We start from the raw sequence: 23,171 nt of genomic DNA on the forward strand, positions 1-23,171 counted from the left end.
CACAACAAAAAAACAAACAAAAAAAAACAACAACAACAAAAGCAAAAAAAACAAGAACCAAACAACAATAGCCACCACAAAAAATACTTCTTTCCAGGAATAAATTTAATGGATATATAGCAAGATAGATGTACTCTTCACGATTGAAACACATTGTCTCACTTTGTCCACCAGGAGAAGTGGATATTGTAAAATATGCTGATCATTTAAACTTGTAGTGAAAATTGCTGAAACTTATATTAAATATATATAGAAATTTTTTTCTACACATAAATTTTGTATTTTTTAACAATGTAATATAACAAATCCTACTGTAAAATCAATATTATTCGTGGGGCACGCATTTTCGTGGTTTTCGTGGGTAGGTCAATCCACGAATTTAAGATCCGACGAAATTTTATACCAACAAATACTTCTTTACCCTGTCTCTGTTCTATATATTACAAACATGCGTCGCTCTTTTCCGGTCTATTTTCGTGAAATGAATGTATATACATACCGTACAGATAATCAGGTTAGTGACAGATTAAAAATCCGTTTGCAATATTTAGGCAATACTTAAGAAACTTGATTCTATGACCGCAATTTAATGTCACAAATGCCGGTCGCATATACACACTTGATCGTTGTAAGAATACTTGATATAATCGAGTTAATATGGGAACCCAGGCAATTCAATAATTAGTGCTTATAAAAATGTCAGTTTGCTCTGATAATTAAGAAAAGTATTTGATATTAATGTCGTAAGTACATAAAACTTTAAAAAATAAAATCGCTAAAACAGATGAATTGTACATTAAATGATCCAGTTTAAATGAATTTTAATCTGTATATGTGCGAATGCTACTACGTAAACATCAAAGACGCCACCGACTTTTTCTAGATCCACACATACTGATTAATTATATGCTATTATATATTATTATATATTACATTAATTTATATGCTGTGACGTCTCGTGCAGTTACTGCCAAAGATGGTAATATATGATAAACAAGATCGACAAGGAAAGGCGGCGTTCAATGAACGCAAGACCAATTTAAGGTGTAAACTTTTTAAAACGTGTCAGGTTTACATAGGCGAATTACAGGGGCAGTGTGTCTAATTGAGGTGCATATTTTAGTAGTATATATTGGGCAGTGCTGACCAGTTAGATTTATTAATGAACTATCTTTTTATTTGTCGGGAAAACTTATGAAACAATGACCAGTTAAATATAAGGATTGTTTTTTTGTATTTCACAGACTGTTTATAACATAGTCACCCTTAGGATTTTCCATTACAAAATGTTATTTTTGTACATATTTTTGTATATGAATATAATTTGCTTTTTATATAAATAATAAACATTGTTGTTTACATTTTTTACATCTTTAAATGTCAACATCACATAATTTTCATCTGAAATCTTTCGACTATATTAAATTCTGGAAACAAATTGATCCCTCGGAAGCATTAATCACAAGAAAATAACATAAGAATTGCAGACTCGGTTTGATTGTGTCTGTACATGAGGGATAATGAATAAGTGCAACAACCCTCACGCCCCTAGCACCGGCTTGAGTGGTACTCAATTCTCAACACTTTATAGTGTTGGCATCAATGATGCCGAAGGACCAGAAAATATAACAACACTGAAGTGAAGTACGGGGCAACTTTTACGGCTGTAACACGGCACTTGACACCTGCTGTTGTGAAGTACAAAATTCTGGAAACAAATTAATCCCTCGGAAGCATTAATCACAACAAAATAACATAATAATTGCAGACTCGGTTTGATTGAGTCTGTACATGAGGGATAATGAATAAGTGCAACATCCCTCACGCCCTCTAGCATCGGCTTGAGCGGTACTCAATTCTCAACACTATATAGTGTTGGCATCAATGATCCCGAAGGACCAGAAAATATAACAACACTGAAGTAAAGTACGGGGCAACTTTTTACGGCTGCCACACGGTACTTGACACCTGGTGTTGTGAAGTACAAAATTCTGGAAACAAATTGATCCCTCGGAAGCATTAATCACAAGAAAATAACATAAGAATTACAGACTCGGTTTAATTGAGTCTGTACATGAGGGATAATGAATAAGTGCAACATCCCTCACGCCCCTAGCACCGGCTTGAGCGGTACTCAATTCTCAACACTTTATAGTGTTGGCATCAATGATCCCGAAGGACCAGAAAATATAACAACACTGAAGTGAAGTACGGGACAACTTTTTACGGCTGCCACACGGCACTTGACACCTGCTGTTGTGAAGTACAAAATTCTGGAAACAAATTGATCCCTCGGAAGCATTAATCACAATAAAATAACATAAGAATTGCAGACTCGGTTTGATTGTTTGATTAAAATACCGGAAGGCGATAGTCGACAATGCGATATTGCCATAGCGACAAGACGACACTAATTATTACTGTCAGTCAAGTGTCGCTTGAATATGTAAGTATGACTATTAATACATGTAATTGTAAATCATTCTTAACATTATCCCTCGTGTACATACATATTCAATCAAACAGAGTCTGCAAATTAGCCCCAGTAACATTATTATCGAATAAACTGAAACTAAACTTATTTTTATTTTCTAGTTGGATGGTTCCAATATTCCTACTTGAATAATGTTGAATCACTCTAAGGATATTTTGCCTGCTTTTTAACTTTGTCTTTTGACGTCTTATCTGTGATATGCAGGGTTTTTAACCTGTGATCCCCTTTCAAAATTCCAGTTTGTTTACTTCAGCCCATTGTTTCTCGTTTAAGGCACACGCTTTTATTACTTGGGGACCGTACTTCGCCTTTCATAGAATGACACTTCATTGAAGGTTCAATGATAATGGCCGTTTGAACACATCTGTGGATGTCTCTAAATTCAATTTTGTTTTTCCATTTAATGTTAAAATGTTGAATTCTGCTTAAGAGGGTGCTAGCGGGCCTGGACAGTAGTTTTGCACTTGACAGTACTGTCCTTGAACAGGCTCAATCAAACCGAACATGCAACATTTTCAACTTGTTGGGCTTTCTTTAGAGATTATTATTTTCTCTAGGGATTATTAATTTATCTATTTCATCGCCTCATCAGCGTTGTTTTGTGCCGTGTGGAGGCTGTTAAAAGTTGTCCCGTACATTCAATCAGAGATGTTATATTTTCGACCATTAAAGATCGTTCAGCACGACAATTTTGTTGTGTTTGTGGTATTTTTAGTTTAAACTATTTGGCTTTTTCTAGATTGATGGTTCAATTATTTCTTCTCGAAAAATGTTGAATAACCCTTAAGATATGTTGCCTGCTCTTTAATTATGTCCTTGACGTCACATCTGTGATATGCAGGCTCGTAACCTTTTTATTACTCGGGGACATGCATGAGGGATAATGAATAAGTGCAACATCCCTCACGCCTCTAGATATTATAGCACAGAAAACAATAAAATAAGATAATTAAAATCGGAAAATTGTACATTATATACTTTTAACAGATAAATTACAAAGGTCAAGGGCTTAATTTACGATCTTGATTGTGATTTGAAAGTACAAAAAATACAACAATTCTTGTTTTTCGAATGTTCGTATTCGGTAGTGTTTCGAATATTCAAATATAATTCCCGGCCCTATATTAATTCTTGAATCAATTGTGGCTTACATTTTCAATATGCATATCCACGAAATTACATGACGAGGGAACCACCGCAAAAAATAAATAATAATTAACCTTTCTTTCTTTGTTGGACTTGTTTATCATATTTGTCAGAAAAAGTTTATAGAAATTATCGATTGAAAATATGTGTTTTTATTTAATGCAAATGTTGAGTACTCTTTAAGGGCGATAACTTTTCCATTTTCGCTTAAACTAGAATATTTATATCTTAAATTGATAGTATCCTAAACAAATGATAATTTCGCGCAGGGTTGATTCCGTATAATTTGATGATGGGTGTCTGAATTCTTACACTCCTGCCAATCTAGGTAAATATAGAACCATCAGAATAAAATTGAAAATTAAAACATTCCACAGACTATTTTGTTACACTACTACAACATCTTACAAAAAATGACTTTATTTTTCTATGGATAGCAAATAAATATACCCATTACTCATTATACCAAGATTTTACGCATTTTTGGGACTAGCCGTTGTTAAGGGCCGTGTGGGTTAGGGGCGAAACGTCCTGTTTGCTCGAGGTGATCTGGTTGCGTTTAACGGAATCTTTTACAAATAGCAAGGTTATAAGGGTGCCCTCCATAAGGATTATTTAAATGACTGCACAATATTACACTCCCATTCGTCTGAATTGTCCTCCGTTGGAACATCATGATCAAAGTTTTCTAAGTCCTCACAAGTGTATCTGAAATGTTGAACAAGCACATTAAGGGGTACATCATCATCATCATCAAACTCATCATCATTAACAAGATTATCAGAAGACATCTCAAAATGTGTGGAGCTAAATCCCGATGACTTAAAACACTTCACTACTGTGTCAGTCTTAACACTGTCCCATGCTTTTACAACCCAACCGAAAGCATCAAGAAGAGACACGGTTTTACAAAGTTCAGTCACTAACTCAGCACTATCCATTTTACTGAACAGTGATCTCAACATTGACTTCCTGTAGCACGCTTTGAATGTTCGGATTATACCTTGATCCAATTGTTGTAGTTGTGATGTCGTGTTGGCTGGCAAGAACTTGATTTCTACGTTTGATAAAGTATAATATTCTTGTTTTCCATGTGATGAAGCATTGTCTAACAGCATGAGAATTTTGCGACCTTGTCTGCGCATGTCAGAGTTTAAATCCACAAGCCAGTCAGTAAACACCTTATTGTTCATCCATGCTTTTTTATTAGCCACATACTTTACACCCAGTTCTGTTTTTTTGACATTCTTAAAACACCTTGGATTTTCAACTTTTGTAATGACTAATGGTCTCAATTTTTCACCAGACGCGCTACAAGCAAACATAACGGTAATCCTATCTTTTGACACTTTAGTTCCTTTTGATGCTGTCCCTTTCACAGATAACATTTTATCTGGCAAAGCTCTAAAATACAATCCAGTCTCATCACAATTGAATACGTCATCCAAAGAATAGTCACCAATGATTTCAGGAATTTGCGATTTGAAATTTTTTACAACATCAGTATCTACACCAGCACTTTCTCCAGAAACTTTAAATTCTTTAATTGAATGGCGCTCTTTCCACTTATCTAACCAACCATTAGAAGCTTTGTATTCAGTGATTCCAAGTTCTTGAGCAAACTGAAGTGCTTTCTCTTTAATAATTGGACCAGAGAGTGGCATATTTTTAGCACGTACAACACAGAACCATTGCCACACAAGATCATTCAAGCGTTCATACTTTGCATCATAACCAATACGCATCTTACTGGGGGAAGCATTACACTCCCAATGTTTCTTGTAGGTTTCTTTCTTTTTCAACATGTCTGCTACTGTTGACTTTCCTATGCCATACTTTTCAGAAAGTACCTGAAAAAAGAAGAAAATATTAAAATAGTGCAATTTTTGTTTATAACAGAAATTCAGTAAAACACAAACATTGGTATTTCATTTCAACAGAAAATAAAACATTTCATGTAGATCATTCATTTAAAAAGAAAAACAATCTTCACAAACCTTCAATGTTGGTTTGGGGACCATTTCAGACTCACGAATTATCTTAATTTTGTCCTCAAGGGACAGCTCAGTTCTACGACGTTTAGAAGGTGTTTCGTTCATTATGACTATGAAACTAATGCAAATTTCTGAAAAGACCATTATTTAAAGATTGTTCTGTCTTCATTTTAATCAATTAAAGTTTGCTCATTTTTATCTTACCTGCAAATGCCTTTGAATTTCTATCAGTTTGTAGAAATGTTGATAATTGCATAAACTTACATATTGTCCGATGCTATTTAATTAATTATAACATCAACTGCAATAAAATCCTTAAAGAGGTTTGATGCATACATTAACCCAATTAATTGTCATTTAATCCGCTAATACACACTTCAAATTAACTGACCGCCGTAAATTACTTCAATTAACCGCATTACTTCAAACATACCATTTCACAGTTTGTGATTTTAACGCGTGTCAAATTACACGATCACCGCTAATTATTAAACAATCGACAGGGAGATTAAATCTTCCTGCAGGGTAAACATTCACGATTTTCAGTGTATTTCACACCTTTGGATATGTCCGGTTTTCGGAGGTAAAATTGCATTGATTTGACTCTAATTTTACGAAAATATCGTCCGGAATTCAGAATTTAGAAGTTCCGGAATTCAGAAGTATTATATTAATAGAAAATAGAAGGGAAAAAATCTGGACCGAACAAATTGTTCGGTTTTTAGAAGTTTCAGGATTTCAGAAGTTCCGGAATTTGGAAGTTACACTGTTGTACAGTATGATGTCATTGCATATCATTTTTTTCTACAAATGCAATCTTGTTTAACTTTCAGTTGAAACATTTAAAAATTAAGATCATTATCTACCTTATACATGTATCTATGCAGATAAGAATACTGAACCCAGGTCCTGCAAATTTGAAATTTCAACTTTTCCCAATAGATTTACTGCCTAATTAAGAATATTTTGGATTTTCCCAGATGATCAGTGGGTATTATATCAAAATATCAATATGAACATAAAAATAATTTTGTAGAATACTTTTATCAATAAAAATACTGCTGAAAAGTAGAGATGTTGGTGGTTGTACATAATGGTCAAACTAAAATTATGTCACTCTTAATTGAGCTTATTCATAGTTGACAGTGGTTAATACTTGCTATTCTATCTTTAGCAGAACTCAACATTTCAGATCATGCAAAACACTACAATTGGTAATTTATATATATATGTAGAGAACATCACTTTTTGTCATTATTTGGTTAGGAGCGGAAGCGGAACTTTAAAAAAAAAAAAAGATTTTTGGAATAGAAATAAAAAACATAAGTGCAGCTTCAGAATTTGTTGGTGCAAACACTACTGTAAGTAAACTTACATTAGGTTTTGCGCCAGTGTTTTACAGATAAGTTGAAAATTATATGTTGCGAAAAGTATTGTAACTTCATTAAAATAGTTCAGTATAGTATTTTTAAATAGCAAAATTATTTCTAAATTATAAATACATATAAATTTACTTGCGGAAGTAACATATAAAGAACATGTTTCATTTTAATTTAACAAAGGATAGAGAGCTAGGAATTGTTCAGTTTTTAAATTTTGTTGATATCTTGAAATGGTTCAAGTAATATAAGAGCTGTCATTGATTCGGTGAAAAGCAAATTTAAAATGAAAAAGTATTGCTGATACACAGATATATTGATATTTTCATACTTTAAGTATCAACTACTTGTCTCTTATTGTTTTCCATAATTGTTTATATGCTTTTGAGTAGAAACATGTTTTTTCATAAATGTGTCCTGTTTCAAACAAATACCCATTGCGCGATTTTTGCTAACAGTTTTTTGTCAATATGCTTCTGCATGATAATGTTTTGGTTGAGTTTTCATAATTCTTAGACATTCAATTATCGATTTACTGAAATGTGTACCTTCTGAAATGTAGACCAATCAACGGAAAAATATAAACGATACATCAATATTATTTCTATCGATAACAGTCTAAGTATTTTTTTTTCAATTTGTTACTCAATTATGTATTATAAAAATAAAGATAAATACACTTGTTTAAAAGAACATTCTTATTGCATTATATAAGGAGAAATGTATTATAAAAATGTAACTGTGATTACAATATATATAGCCTTGGAATGAAACAGTTGCTAACATTGGTTTATCTTTACTATTTTATTTTCTATAAAAATCATGGCAAACAAAGGCATGTAATCTGCTTCAATAATATTGGTCAAAACCATAATTGCTAGTATGTTATATATTTGGTGCATCTACATTTCCCGTACAATCATACATATAGAATGTGGTCATAAAAATAAGAATAACTGACAGTTAATTCCCTATGTTGTGCATGTCAATTAGATGACAATAAATTTCATTCTGAGTTACCCTCTGCTGATTTTGTACATTAAATGGGTGTCACTTGATATTTGTATGGTTTGCAAAATTGTCACATTTTATGTGTGTATGCATTTGGACCTCAGTTTATTTTCTTCAATAATTAAGTGCCAAGTACGTTTTCTTTTTCTTTTTTGCATTGAATAATTTTATTCCAATAATAAACATGTATGTGGATAATTGTCATGAAATATAAGTAATGGATATAAATAACCACTAACTAATGTAGTGTTTGAAGATGTTTTTTTTATAAACAGTCGATTTAATAGTTTAAATAGTTTGCCGATTTACAAGAGATACTCAAATCAATTCAAATACTGCAATCCATATGAACACACTTTGTCATCAAAACTAGCAGTTTTATAAACAAATAAGCGTTTGAGTCCTCACTGAGAATAAAAAGATGTACGAGGTTGCTAAACATTCTACTTTACTCGACAAGAAATAGATAGATCCATCCAAAATTATCTAGATGTCTAATTAGTTGGAATAATTCTATGCCATTTTCATCTGAAGTTCTTATCAACGTTTTAACTAAATATCGTATATATTTTCTTTATTAACTTTCAAGGATGTGTACGATATTATAACGATAAACATAGTAAATTCATGATGAGCTGACCTTATTTTTCAAGGTACGAACATTACAGTGAACGAACACCATTTACAGACATGGATCTGCATGATTATATCTTTATCACATGCCAATAACATTCTTAATACAGTAGCATAATATTTACGTTTATATTTTCAAAGGCGAAATTATTTTATAAGAGCTAGTAAGACCGAGAAATAAATTAAACGCAAACAAAACTGATGATAACCTTTTCATCAGAAATGTATCAACTCAACGGTCGCTTTCGACTTAAATTTCCATTTTCAGTGTTATCTACCGACTTGATTCACTATCCAGGTAATTCATTTCTCCTTTTCCTTTCCGAATCTGAAATTTTCTTCTCGAGCATTTCACATCTTTCGAACTGTCCTGATAATTATTCATATATATCAATCACATGAGCCCGATCCGAACATTTACGGTAATAATCGAAGGGCTTCCATCAAATTTTAATTTTTATCTGACATACCCAGTCAAATAAGAAAATGCATTTTTTAGAATGGTCAGAAATGTTACGGAAAGCGTTTCTAAATTGAAAAAAGAAACTGTGTCAATACTTGTTAAATTGTGCATTTAATAATAAGAATTAGGTGTTAATTTGACAATTTATTAAGATGAATTTTGCCAGGAAAAAACTTGAATAATTGAACGACCATCAATATACAGTAGTAGTAGTTGTAGTAGTATCTTTATTTACATTTCATCATTGCATATACATGATAAAACATACATATATCTTTAAAAAAAAAATGCAATGCCATTCCATATGGAATTTTAACAGATAGTCGTGAGAAATTACATTAAAATCTAACAGGTTATCTTAACTAGGCATGGAGTTAAGATACTTTACAAGAAAAACATAAAACAATTATTTCTAGTAAAACATATATCATCATAAAATAAAAATAGCACGAATATCAAAATCGAAGCACATGCATTTAAGAGGTTTCTGAAATAGATACAAAATATAAGGTAATACAAAAATGAAACATTCAACATATATTGTAATATTTTATTTACAAAGTTTAAAACGAAGTCTATCTAAAATATTTTCACAATTTTTGGCACAATATCGTATTATTTTTTGGCTCTTTTTGGAAAAGAAGTAAGTCTTATATCAGAACCCTGCATTTCAGAGAACAAACTGTCATGATCTATTGCTCTAGAGTACATATCTACTCTTAAATCATCATAAACCTTACAATTGAACACAAAATGTATTCATTTTCAACTGAATAATCGTTACGAAAAGGACATATTCTATCTTCCATGCTCAGACCATCATAACGGCAGATCTTCATACGAATCGGCGCAAGTCCTTATCTAAACAAAATGCTGACCGATTAGAAGGCGGCAACTTTTTATTTTACAGTACTTGTCGCATTAATACTCTGACTTAATAGTTTTATATAATCGTAACTTATAACGACCGCGCCCAGACAGTCCAGTATCATTGTATAAGCTAGTTTTTCATTCATTGATACAATTATTGAGGGACAATAATTTGTACAAACGTTCTAGCAATGGTTTTTTGTAAAGATAAATCTACATTCAAATTATTCATAATACAAAAATGATTGTTACATGTAATATCAGCTGTATTATATGCCCAGAGTGCAATACGTTTTGTAAATCTAGACTCTTCCATATTTGCTAACTTTGACAAATACAAAGCAGTAAATTTCCATTGACGGACTATCGGTGGCTTCCACTTGGTGTGATCTTGCCAAAACCAAGAAAATAATAGCTGTTCTCTTTTATAAATTGCGTCAATACATGAATATGCACGATGTCCCCATCAAGGAGCAATGTAACTTACAACAGGCCAAACTATTGTTTCAAATAGTATCGTGAAAACATTGTATAGAAGTCTACCTTAACTTTTATATTTTGCAATAAGCAAACCTAACGCTCGACTGCACTTTGGGCCACAGTCTTAACGTCATCTGATTGGTCGTTTTTTTTTCCGGAAATTTACGTGTATATTTTCGGGAAATAAACCGACCAATCAAATGACGGTTGTTTACATTCGTCAAGATGGCGGTGTTTTATAGAAATTTCAATGGGGAATTATTTTGAAGCCGCAGGTGAGTTTATATCACATTGTCATTGTAGGTTATTGGTATATTTTGATTACTTTTATGTATTATTAATTGCCCAGCATGATAAATGCTTGTGCTATTATCTCCAACGATTGCAACAGTCGTGTAACTTTGTGTTTCCTGCGTAGCCACGATCGATGTCGACCTCGTAAAAATGAACAGTTTTTTGTTACTTTGACGGCCAGTACTCGTTAAGTATAAGAGATATTAGAAAAGTTTTACATTGGTTCGATAGATAAATCATTCGACTACAAATTGCATAATTCCTTTTTATTTATGCTGTATCGTGTAAAAAACTGCGAGGCAAAAAGCCTGATTGGGCATAGACACCTTCTTATGGGACTTGTTACCCCTTGTCTATATATTAGTATATAGTGTAATGGGAATGGACTTAGAATTCATTTCTGACTTAGTATAAATGTTTTCTACCATCAAATACATATTTTGTGAACATTCAATGAGCCGTACCCCTTTGGTGGAAGGAATGTATTTTTCAGACTGTAAAAATGAAACAAAAAAATTAAAGAGAGGATATTTGGTGATTGGTAATTTGAATGAATAGAAGTAAGTTACTGTAAGTTTTCTTCTTTTTATTACTTTTTACATATTAGTTATTTATCAATTTCAGGTTTGCTTTTCTTTAAACAGCCCGACATTGTCGGAATAGTCACCAAAAATAGAATTGAGGTACCACATAGGGAAAATCTTAAAAAAGTTGTTTCGTCATTGAAAAGTGTGAAATTATATTTTGATAATTTTCACTGTGAAATTATCAAATATAATTTTCACGGATAAATCAGTTATCCACTGAAAAGCATAAAATAAATAATTTTAATGATTCAAGCGATTTAAAAAGCAAGTAATTTAAGCTGTTTCTAAGATTGCTTAAGTTTGATGGTTGTTATGTTTGTTTCTTTTTATTGTTTCATTTACAAATCGTGTTGTTTTGAAATTAAGCATTAAATGATTCTTTAGTGCTTTTAGTGATTCAATCTGTAAATGTAGTTTCAAAGACAGTGTTTAAATGATCATGTTATTGCTTGCCCAGTTCAATTAAGCCAATCAAGTTAAGATATGATTTCTCCCGATAAATTAACCATTGTAGGCCTCGCTGGAAGGTTATCAAAGTCGTCCAACCAATTTTGAAGTAAGTTATTTGTTTTCCCTCTGTGTGATTTGAAATGTAAACCTTTTTCTCGCCAGTTTGTTGATAACCCAACATGTCCTGAAAGTAAGTAGTATATAGTATTGAATGTAAAATACAACAATAAGTCCTTAAATGTAAAGACTATACTTTATAAGCAAAGAATTACACATTCAAATCTAGAAAGATCGCACGCACGATCGAACGTTACAAGAACGCTTTACGGAACGAAACACGCAAACGCACGCAAAACGATATACGCTAAACGAAATACACTTAACGATATATGCACGCTTAAAGGAAACAAAATAAAAACGTTTCTGAATGTTAATAAAATATCATAATAGTGTCAGCTTTTAACAACTTTAGCTAGCTCGTTTAGCAATGTGTTTAAATGATGGATAGACATATATTTTAAACAAGTTTGTGTTAAAGCAGTAAAAATTAATTTTGTCTAAGCCTCAACAAATGATAAAAACGCGCTTATATTAAAAAATATATTTAACGGATTTGTCTTTAAGCGCATTTCTGAACCAAATACTTGCAAACTCAGAGGCATAATGTGCCTTTAAGTTTTTTTTTTCAATTACTGGTACGCATATAAACACATGTTTGCAGATTTGAATAGAAAAAATGTTGCAATTTAATGGTAATGAAATCCTAAGCGTATGTAAAATAGGATTTAACGTAAAGCACGTCAAAATCCAGCATTTACAATGAAATCACAAACTTTAATGTAAATATCACAAAAAAACATTTGTATAGTATAACATTTCTATTCTTCAAAAGATACACTGAACATATTTTAAACCATAAAGAAACTTGAAATTTAGAAAATAGAACTAATTAAGACATTATTTAACTTCTCAATAGTAACAGACGCAAAACATGGTACTGAAACGTTCAGACGAACGCAGAAGTACGCTAAACGCTTCTGGTGATAACACTAGCACGCTTTCAAACGCATGATAAACGAAAAACGATATATGAAAAACGATAAACGTTAAACGCTTGTGAACGATGCACGCTTCAGAAAGCGTTTTATCAAACGCATGTTGCACGATTTACTCATGCACGATATACGAAAAACGCACGCACGACAAACGCTTAGTTAGATAACCGAAACGTTCACCCTTGTGTAGATTTTCGTCGTGTCGGGAAACGCGCCAAACTGCGCTCGAATATCAATACAACATAATTATCACTTATTCACATTTCATCTTGAACTCTTCACATTCACATGTGCATGTGCTATTTGACAAAACGTCAAGAAATATGCAACACAGCACATTGTTTATTGTCGTTTTTTACGGCGCAATGATACAACATAGCAACAAGACTTAGCCAGCACATAGGCATGCTGCTACAAGAAGAAGATCAAGTGCCAAATATTCCATTTGAACCATTTTTGTTATCCCGACAACACGCCACGCGAGAATGAGCCGTTTGGCTTTTTTAGCTGGCGACAGGACGTTGAAAATACTGAAGCATTGTCATTGTGTCTCTTGACATCTTTCTGTGTTAAACAGGCTTCATACAATTTGATCACCTTTCAAAATTATCTTTGCATTCTCATATTGTGTTATGTTTAGGGCATAATTGTGGAGCTAGCTTTATTCAAAATAATATTGCGGTTGTGTCTAATCCTTGACCATTGCATAAGCAGGTGCTAATGGACTTAAACATTTGTCCCTAAATAGGGAAATTCAAATATAAATTACCGCCAACTGCGAATTGTTAAATTGTACTTGTTTTTCTTATGCAGTAAAACTTAATCGAACAAAACCTGCACTATTTTCATTTTTTTTCTGGCGATATTTGTTTATTTTATTCAGTTATTCAGCATCGTTGTTTGTTTCCTGAAAAGTTGTTCCAGACATTCAGAATAGTATGTTTTGCAATGTTATGTTATGCTGAATTATTCATGACTATCATTTTTAGTACAATCATATTTTCCTTTGATGGTTATTGGTAGTATTTGTTCTTGTATTGAACAATGTTTAGCCAGCATAATGATATATTGCTTGGTTTTGAAATGTGTTTGTCATTTTTATTCAATCTTCATAACTTCAAGAACTGTTTGCGACTTAAGCCACCTTCTACCTAATACATTAAACAGAAGACTTTCTTCTAAATTTAGCATTAATCTATCATGTATTGTGAATGTATATAATTCGTCGGGGAATCTTTATATATTTTATTGGATTTACCAAATAAAATTTGAGCATATTTAATTCCAACGATAATTACAATTATGCATAAATATCTACAATTAAAGCAGATACAGTTAAAATATCAATACAATTTTAAAACAAATGTGCATACAATATGCATCAATTTCTGTAAGCAAATATTGACATTCAACTTATTAGCAAATGTCATTAATAATAATAGTCTTACCTGGAATATTTGTATAAAGTGTGTACTCCGAGTTGATATATGCATGGTACATATGCCAAACTGTCCACACGTCAGTATTTGGTTGTTTCCTTCCAGAATACAACATACTTAATTTATTGTTTGGTATATACAGGCTTAATGTTTTATTATCGCAAACTGTTTTGAACCAGTTTTGAAAGTGAACCCAATTATCCCTTCTTGGTGAAAACCCCCACGATCCAATTACAGGATACAAAAACACACTGTCGCTGGATCCCAGAGGTGGCGGTGCATTATTTTTTATATGGTGCACCATAGACAATCTTTGTAAAGTATAACCATTAATGAAAGGATATGCATCGTACTTTTTATGAACGAGCTTAAGATACCTATAAAAAAACTTTGAAACGGTGAGATCATCTTCCAATACAACTGCAATCTCATAATTTTCTTTTTCTGGCCTCCAGGTAGAAATCCATTGTCCGAAAATACCAGCATGCTGGACACGAGAAATAACTTGATATTCTCCATACAAAAATATGAATGATTTTGCTGTTTTAACTGTTAATTCATCCAAAGTACCGCGCACTGACCTGTCTATCCAGACTTCCAACTTCACATTATCTCCGCTGTAGTCCGCGGCATTTAAGGAATCAAGTAATCTAAGAAGCGATTGATGCCTATTATAAACAATGACAATTATCCGTAAGTCATACCCGGCTTTGTTACATGAATGATAATCAATCAATCGCATTCGTGTACAGTATAATGGATCTATCATCGTTTTGTTTTCGAGGTGTATTTGTTGAGAATATGTTAAGCAATTACTCTTCGACTTTACCTGTTGGACATCCATTGTCTTAATTTTTAGCCATATTCTCAAAACATTAATAAAACATGCAATTAGCAAAATGTATCCAATTTTTCTTAAATGTTTAATATTCATTATTTGCATGCAATTCAAGCAAAGCAATACCTTAAAAACTACATACATCAAGTTTTACTAATTAATAATTGCTAAATTCTTAATTTAAAATTGAACCGCACATATATGACTTCGATATGACTTCGATATGACTTCGATTTGTAAAAGTTTTCTTAAGAAATGCATAAACATTTACATGTCTTAATCTTTATATAGGAATAAATTTACGTAGGCCTTTACTATGATACCTGGTTGGCTGAACACTTATTTTACGTAGACCTTGAAAAAATACCATAAACAATTAATCACAAAATGAATTTGATTTATTTTTTCACTTCAATTGGACAATCGTTAAATGTATAGGATACATAATATGTTTTCCGGAACATAATGAATTAAAATGAATTGAAAATTATCAAATTCAGGTCTTAATGTGGAATTTTGCTTAAAAAAAGATAATAAGTGTAAGCTGCTGTTCAGACTATAATTAAGCAAAATTAAATATTAAGACCTGAATTTGTCAATTTCAGTTAACATGACGTATGGTACCGACAAAGTTGAATGGGTGTGCCCTTAACGGAAACAAACCGTGGGCTTAACTTATGATGTGAAATTGTGAAAGGGGTTCAGAGGTTATAATGCCTGAATATAGCATTCTACACATACATGACGACTAAAAAAGCAAAAAACCCATATGATGGTGATTTTTTGGCATTAAAGTCGAAGCACTCGAACTTGTGAAGGTTCGATAAGAATACACTAAACACCATAAGCAAGAGTTATGTAAAATTTATCATTTTAAAAACTACTTATACATATATTGTTTTGATTAAACGTACGGGACGACATTTTAAAATGCCCACATAAAAACAATGATGTGACAATGAAATTAAATATAACGCAGAGAACAATCAAATGAATAACTGTTGCAGACTCGGTTTGAGTGAGCCTAGTCATGGACGAAACTATAAATTCCAAATTCCCCTAGAACAGCCTATGAAAAAGGAAATGCACGCACGTGTTCGTAACATTTCAAATTATGTCAACCAGAGACAAAAGCACATTTAAATATTTTTTTTTAATTTAATGAAAAACAGCAAAGTTAAGAGGAGTCATTTTTATTGTATAGGCTGACAGCACAATGTAGTAATATTAGCAATCTTTCTAAAGTTGGACCGAATGTACTTATTGGTGAAGAAAATCATATCATCATTTTACGTTTACTGTTTATGAATTATGCACATATAATATAACGCACACATACTCCTATGAAGACATATCACGTTAAACACTCTGTTGAGGACGCTTCGTTCTAAATGGTTTAATTAGAATAACTGCTTTTCGATCACAAACATATTTGTACACCACACTTATATTTTTTTAAATTTTAAATCATAGATACTGTAGTTACAAATAGACTAAAAAAACACTCTATTGAGACACACTTTATTTTGGACTTGTGGACATTATGTAAACTGGGGACACACTGGCTTTTGCGGACACAATGAAGAATGCATCCTTTCGAGGACAAGTCTGAAAACACATTTTCCCGTGGACGCTGTTAAGTCATAAATGAACTGGTAAGCTTTTGAGGATATAATAACTTCATAAAAAGAACACATCTCGGGATGTAAAATGTCTATAAATTTTGTAAAAAGAGGAGAGAGATATTTTATGATGAGGTATATTTTTGAAAATATATATATATTGCATTTTGTCTCCAGTTAGAGTGTTTGTAATAACCATTGCTCGGCAGGGGATATAAATTCAACAAATTTGCTTGTATATATATATAAACAATATCTTACTTAAAAGTGAAGTTTGAGCCTAAATAACCAACGTTCGTGCTAAAATATCCAATCTGTTGTAGATTTCCTCTCCACTTTTTCAAAAATAAATTTTATTTTCGTAGCCGTAATCTTATTTTCAGTATTCATCTATATCGGGGTCCTTAATTGTTAAGAAAGAGAGTTGGATGACGGCGTATACCCATATCCTGATATCATATTTTTTATTTTATTTGAAGAGCATATTAAAATTGTGTTTTTTTTTTCAAAATCATTCTGTTACGGACTATGTGAATTCCACATCTTAATTGACAATGATGGACTGACTTATATAAATAATGTACAGTGTATTACAGTTAAATACTGAGAACTGACACCTCTGTTGCCAAGTAACAAGCATTTATGTGCCATACTGTATATGGTGTTTTTGGAATTCAGTCTTCTGTACACATGTGTATTCCTCAGGTAAGTAATTCCAATGTTCATGAAGTTCCCTTGATGTCTTTCAATACATTCAAGCTTTACCAGCGTCAGTATTCTTTAGTCACAAAATAAAGGGATGAATTTCCACCAAGCTGATGTATAGGGGTAGGGCGCAGGGGTTCGAGAAAATGTTCAAGTTTCAAAAAAAAAAAAATGTTTCATCTCAAATCCAGTTGTTGTTGTTTTTCTTTTTCTTTTTTTTAATCCGGATCAACATGGCCCTATATCAACACGGTCCAAATTGAATTATATTTTACTGGTAATGATTACTTTTATTTGTTTTACATACTTTCATCATAACTTTTTATCACATTGTTTATCAATTTTACGGTAACAGAATTCTACTCAATGATATTTAATAGTTTTGTTGATGACATAACAAGTTTGTACGTGGATTTGTAAAGAGAAGAAGAATTTACAATTTAAATGCATGTTTTACCCACTTTTAACCCAGGTCAAGCTGGTATAGCGCATATTTGACCCTTTACCGTTTTCTTATATTATCGTAAAGCTATGTAGGAATATACTGGCTCGGAAAACTTGTATGAAACATTTCAATATAGTAATTCATTGTCATTAACTAAAAACAAAATACCCCGTTTGTACATCAAAATTATCACCAGTACAAATAATTCTTTACTTAAAAATACTGACCAACAACTTCTAGACTAGGTACTTTTTTTCTTATAGTATCTTGGAATAAGATTAGTTGCTTAAGGCTTGTTCTTATGTGATGATTTATTTCTACTCATCTACTTCACAAGTAGCTCTCTTTTAAGTGTAATTAAAAACGGAACAATAAAAAAGTAGCTTAACTACACTAAGATTAAAATTAAACAAAGGTATAAATAAAAGACAACTGGTCATTTGTTATATGTTACATTAGCAAAGGAAAACTGACATTCAGGTGTTACATAAAAGTATGTATGAGACACGCTCAGCTCTCTATTAACCATTTATTGCAGCATGAATGGAATGCTCCCATCATTGGCTTTTTACAGTGAACATTTTAGACCTGCCCAAAGTATTGGCTTTGTTTCCGGTTTTTTTTATATGTAATTATAATAATTATGTTGATCTGATATCGGTAAAATACAGTATCGACAATATTTGTCAAGCCGTAAATATGGTCAATATTACTTGCATTTGCATTTGCACTGAAATTCACTTAGTTTGTAAGGGTTGTTTTTCACGGTGGCATAAACACATTACTTGCTGAACAAAGTACATTTAATTCAAAGTTATATATTTACAGTGTACAAGCATCCCCTAATAAGATGTGGTTTGCCCATTATGAAAAAGTGGCATGGAGATTAGATATACATACTTCATGATATCTTTTTTAATTTAGATAATTCTTATTTTGATGAAATTGTGCCTGAAATTTATCGTTATGAATTTCTACTTAAGAAAACGAACATTGAAATTTTAGTACATCATTTTTGGATCTTCATAGTAAGATCAACAACAATTCTATTCACACGAAAATCTATGATAAAATAGTTGACTTTGACTTTTGTAAAGTTAATTATCCGCATTCAGTCTGAGATTTAACCCATGCGACATCTTACAGGGTATATGTTTCTCTGTTAATAAGATTTGCTAGAGCGTGTAGTTACGTGAAGGATTTAAACGAGCCGAAAATTTCATTACCAGCAAGCTTCTAAAACAGGGCCACCGATATCATAAATAACAAAACATTTTACAAATTTCACAATCTTAATTTTAACTTAATTTCAAAATTTAACACCGATTAAAACACTTCTGCGGCAAGAGATTTGCCAGCTTGGTTTCATAGCGATGCGATCTACAAACTTCGTAATATTTTGGGTCATTGTAATTTTACTGCAGTTTTTACTAAAATCATTAAACGTTTTATTAAAAGAGGTTATGTTCCTACTATTTAAAGACATACTGCATGCTAAGTGTTCAGCCCTTTTATAGTTGGAAACTACACTTGTTCTATAGATTACATCTGACGGACTAAGTGGCAGATTTTATGATGGACAGTTCGGAAAGCCCTTTGGGACTAAAATGACTTAATGCTCTTCTTCTGCCTTGCTTTGTCGGGGCCTTGTAGGTGAGTTTCTTGGTGCTCTGTCATTGAGTAATTTTGTTATTGGGTTTTCTTTAAATGTTTCTACATGATCATTTTGGGATTTTAATGATTTTAACTTTTGTAACCATAACAACTGTTAGAAATTCACTTGGCGGGGATTCATTTTATTTAAACTCCCCAGCAGAACTTATGCTGCCGACCGTTCCAAGGCGTTCCTCAGATGCATGCCTTATTGCTTCATACTGTTTTGGTGACAGTTTTGGTTGTGTCCCTTATTGTTTTCTCGTCTACGATTAGTATCTCCTTTATGCCCCTAGTTTTCTTTCTTAATTTCGCCAACTCCCCCTCCCTTCCCCGAATTTCCCATCCCCTTTCCTCTGTGCAATTTTGCTTAGTGGACCAATTAATCAATTATTTGATATATTTTATTTTGATTTCCTTGACGGTTACTATTTTTTTTACATGAAATCGTTTAGTGATAAGCCAGTCCGTGGTCTCTCTTGCGCCATAGCCTGTTTTTATTGGGGTCTTCCTGGGCTTCATAGTGCCAGCACTATTAAGTGTTGAGAATTGAGTACCTCGCAAGCCGGTGCTAGGGGTGTGAGGGATGTTGCACTTATTCATTGTCCCTCATTTACAGACTCAATCAAACCAAATCTGCAATTCTTATGTAATTTTGTTGTTATTAATGCTTCCGAGGGATTACTTTGTTTCTAGATTTTTAAACTTCACAACAGCAGGTGTCAGGTGTTGTGCGGCAGCTGTAATAAGTTGTCCCGTACTTCACTTCAGTGTTGTTATATTTTTCTGGTCCTTCGGGATCATTGATGCCAGCACTATTAAGTTTTTAGAATTGAGTACCGCTCAAGCCGGTGCTAAGGGGCGTGAGGGATGTTGCACTTATTCATTGTCCCTCGTGCACAGACTCAATCAAACCGAGTCTGCAATTCTTATGTTTTTTTTATAATTAATTTTTCCGAGAGATCACTTTGTTTCCAGATATTCATGTCGCTGGTTTATGTTGCTTGGGCATGTTTGGGTTGCGTTCATTGAACGCCGCCATTCTTTGTTGACCTTGTTCATCATTTTGTATATAAGTTGTCCCTTTTAAGCAGTATCCAATTACCTTTTACATAAAAAACATTGTGTCCAATGATAATGCTATATATATTAGTTAATTAAATATTAAGCTCCTCGTTATTAAGATTTAGTCTTGAACAATTTCAAAAGCTTCCTTTTATAATATTTAAATATAAATTAGTCGCTATTTACATCATACATATACTTTTATGTTCAGGATTTGTTTGTTCATCAATTCAGACATTTCTTTTGAAAGACCAGCAATGGGACCACTAATGATATTTCTTTGAAAGCCAATGTCATAAGTCTCAAAACTTCTAGAATTTAGAGGAGGTAAGATCTTCACACAAAACTGCATGGGATATTTACTCTGCTATAGAAAGAAAAAAAATCAATCAAATAGATTAAATAAGTTCTTTATTCATATGAGTAAGTGACAATGACTATTTCTTTAGTATATAAATGCAAAGTAATTAGTATATTTGACCTTGATCTTTATATAATAACTTTACTGTTAGGGTTAAATATTACAGTGAACTTTGCCAGAACTTTGTTTTTTATGCACAGATTGATTTACACTTTCGGCAAAATCATCATGCTGAGATATTCTGATATGACCTTAAACATAAAGACATTTTTTGTGTGTGTGTGTGTGTGTGTGTGTGTGTGTGTGTGTGTGTGTGTGTGTGTGTGTGTGTGTGTGTTTTATTGCTTAAATTGTCATTACTTTGTTATTTATGTACAATATCTGATTTACACTTGCATAAAATAACACATATAACAAAACTTACATGTTGAATGTTATGTTTTGACATTGACCTTAAATTGACCTGAACAATTAAGGCTAAATAATTGACATTTATTAAAATTGTCATAACTTTGATATCATATTTGACCGTGACCTGAAAATAATCTTGACAATCAAGGTCAAATATGAAACTTGAATTTTTTTTTTTCAAGATATTTATTATTTTCAGGGTATTGTTTAATTCCATATAGTTTCTTCCATGTGTCGGACCTTAAAGGTATATTATGCTCAAATTAATATAAGTGAATATGGATTATTGCTACAAGTCTTTTTGTAAATATAAAATATACATGTTTTGCCTTAAAACAAAGAAGATATGTTTAAAATTCTATACACTTAAGGTGATTATATTAATGAATATGAAAATGTAGTGTCATTTAAAAAGTTTTAAAAAACTGGCAGTTTTTTTTTAAGAAAAGACTAATTTTACTTAAGTAGTTATTAGGAAAACAGCTTCCCATGCCTAGTTTCAGTATTTATTTTTTTATTAAGTAAGAATTTCAATAACTTGATGTGATTAAAATACTCAAGCATATGCATAGTTTATCTTTTAAGTAAAAAAAAGTCGAGTCTTTACACAATAGTTACACTGTTATGAATTTTTTAGCTAAGTACTGTCTATAGTAGATATATTGTATGTTTATTTATGTGGAAGCATCAAAATGACAGGAAGGGACTACCTTCTTTACAATTAAGCGAAATAATATTTTAATGTATGTCTAGAATCTTATGTTTTATGTAACCTCTTAATTTACAGTTTATGCTGACAGTCATAGTTTGCACAACTTTGACAAATTGAAGTGTTTAATGTTTTGGTATGTTTGTGGAAAATGTCGCATACTGGTGAGTTTTGTCATTATACATGTATGTCTGTATTCTAATAAAGGTCTATCCGCCATTTCAGGCACTGAGAGGTCAGGCCCTGTTTGCATTGTTTCACTTTAAATGTTTTTATTGAATAAATTGTAGAATTGAATATATGTTTCAGCTAATTACTGGTAAACTATCATTTAACAGCATCCCAGGCATATAATATCAAAAAGATTAATTAAATTTTTGGTAGAAGAAGAAATGTTTCAGAAGATATTCTATCTTTAATAAGTCAAGAAAAATATACGGCAATATACGGTCCCGTATTTTTGACAAATACGGGCGTGTACGGGATGTATTTGTCGATTTTACGGACCAAGTATACGAGTCCACATAGGGAACACCGGGTATACGGGAATTCCGTATTTGCCCCATATACATCTTCGTATATTTGTTCGTTCATTTGAAGTATACGGAGAATAAAATCCCGTATACGGAATTTATCAAGATTGTTATCTCTAGTATATTATAAATATTCCAAGGAAATACAGGACCGTATTTTCTACATATACAGAGGATATACGGACTCGTATCTTTTATGTATACAGAGGATATACAGAACCGTATATTCTACATATACAGAGGATATACGGAATCGTAGTTTCTACATATACAGATGATATACGGAATAGTATTTTCTGCATATGCAGAATATATACATAATTGTATTTTCTACATATATAAGGAAAATGCGGAATCGTATTTTCAATATATACATGGGATATACGGAATTGCATTTTTGAGCAGTACACAGTGCGGACAGAATTGTATTTTCGAGAGAAAAGAACGTACAAATAATAACAAAAGCATGCAATTACATATAAGTGACACGTATGACCGAAATGCAGGCTTGTACAATAGAACATGTTTTGTTAT

The 23,171-nt window shown here is 32.1% G+C and overlaps 2 protein-coding genes across 2 annotated transcripts; both read right to left on the reverse strand.

The window, feature by feature from the left end:
• Positions 1-4,382: 4,382 nt before the first annotated feature.
• Positions 4,383-6,378, reverse strand: LOC132751216 (tigger transposable element-derived protein 6-like; the record flags this gene model as incomplete). Its single annotated transcript, XM_060741360.1, is given in 1 exon segment — positions 4,383-6,378. A coding segment is annotated over 1 exon segment (1,063 nt), but the record flags the coding sequence as incomplete, so codon positions are not given.
• Positions 6,379-8,883: 2,505 nt separating this feature from the next.
• On the reverse strand, positions 8,884-14,999 carry LOC132751215 (uncharacterized; the record flags this gene model as incomplete). The annotated part of the gene is given in 2 exon segments (XM_060741359.1): positions 8,884-11,985; positions 14,305-14,999. Coding segments are annotated over 2 exon segments (853 nt in total), but the record flags the coding sequence as incomplete, so codon positions are not given.
• Positions 15,000-23,171: the final 8,172 nt, after the last annotated feature.

Source organism: Ruditapes philippinarum, unplaced genomic scaffold (assembly GCF_026571515.1).
Source record: "Ruditapes philippinarum isolate M1 unplaced genomic scaffold, ASM2657151v2 ctg15131_1_1_1_1, whole genome shotgun sequence".
Taxonomy (NCBI): Eukaryota; Metazoa; Mollusca; class Bivalvia; order Venerida; family Veneridae; genus Ruditapes; species Ruditapes philippinarum.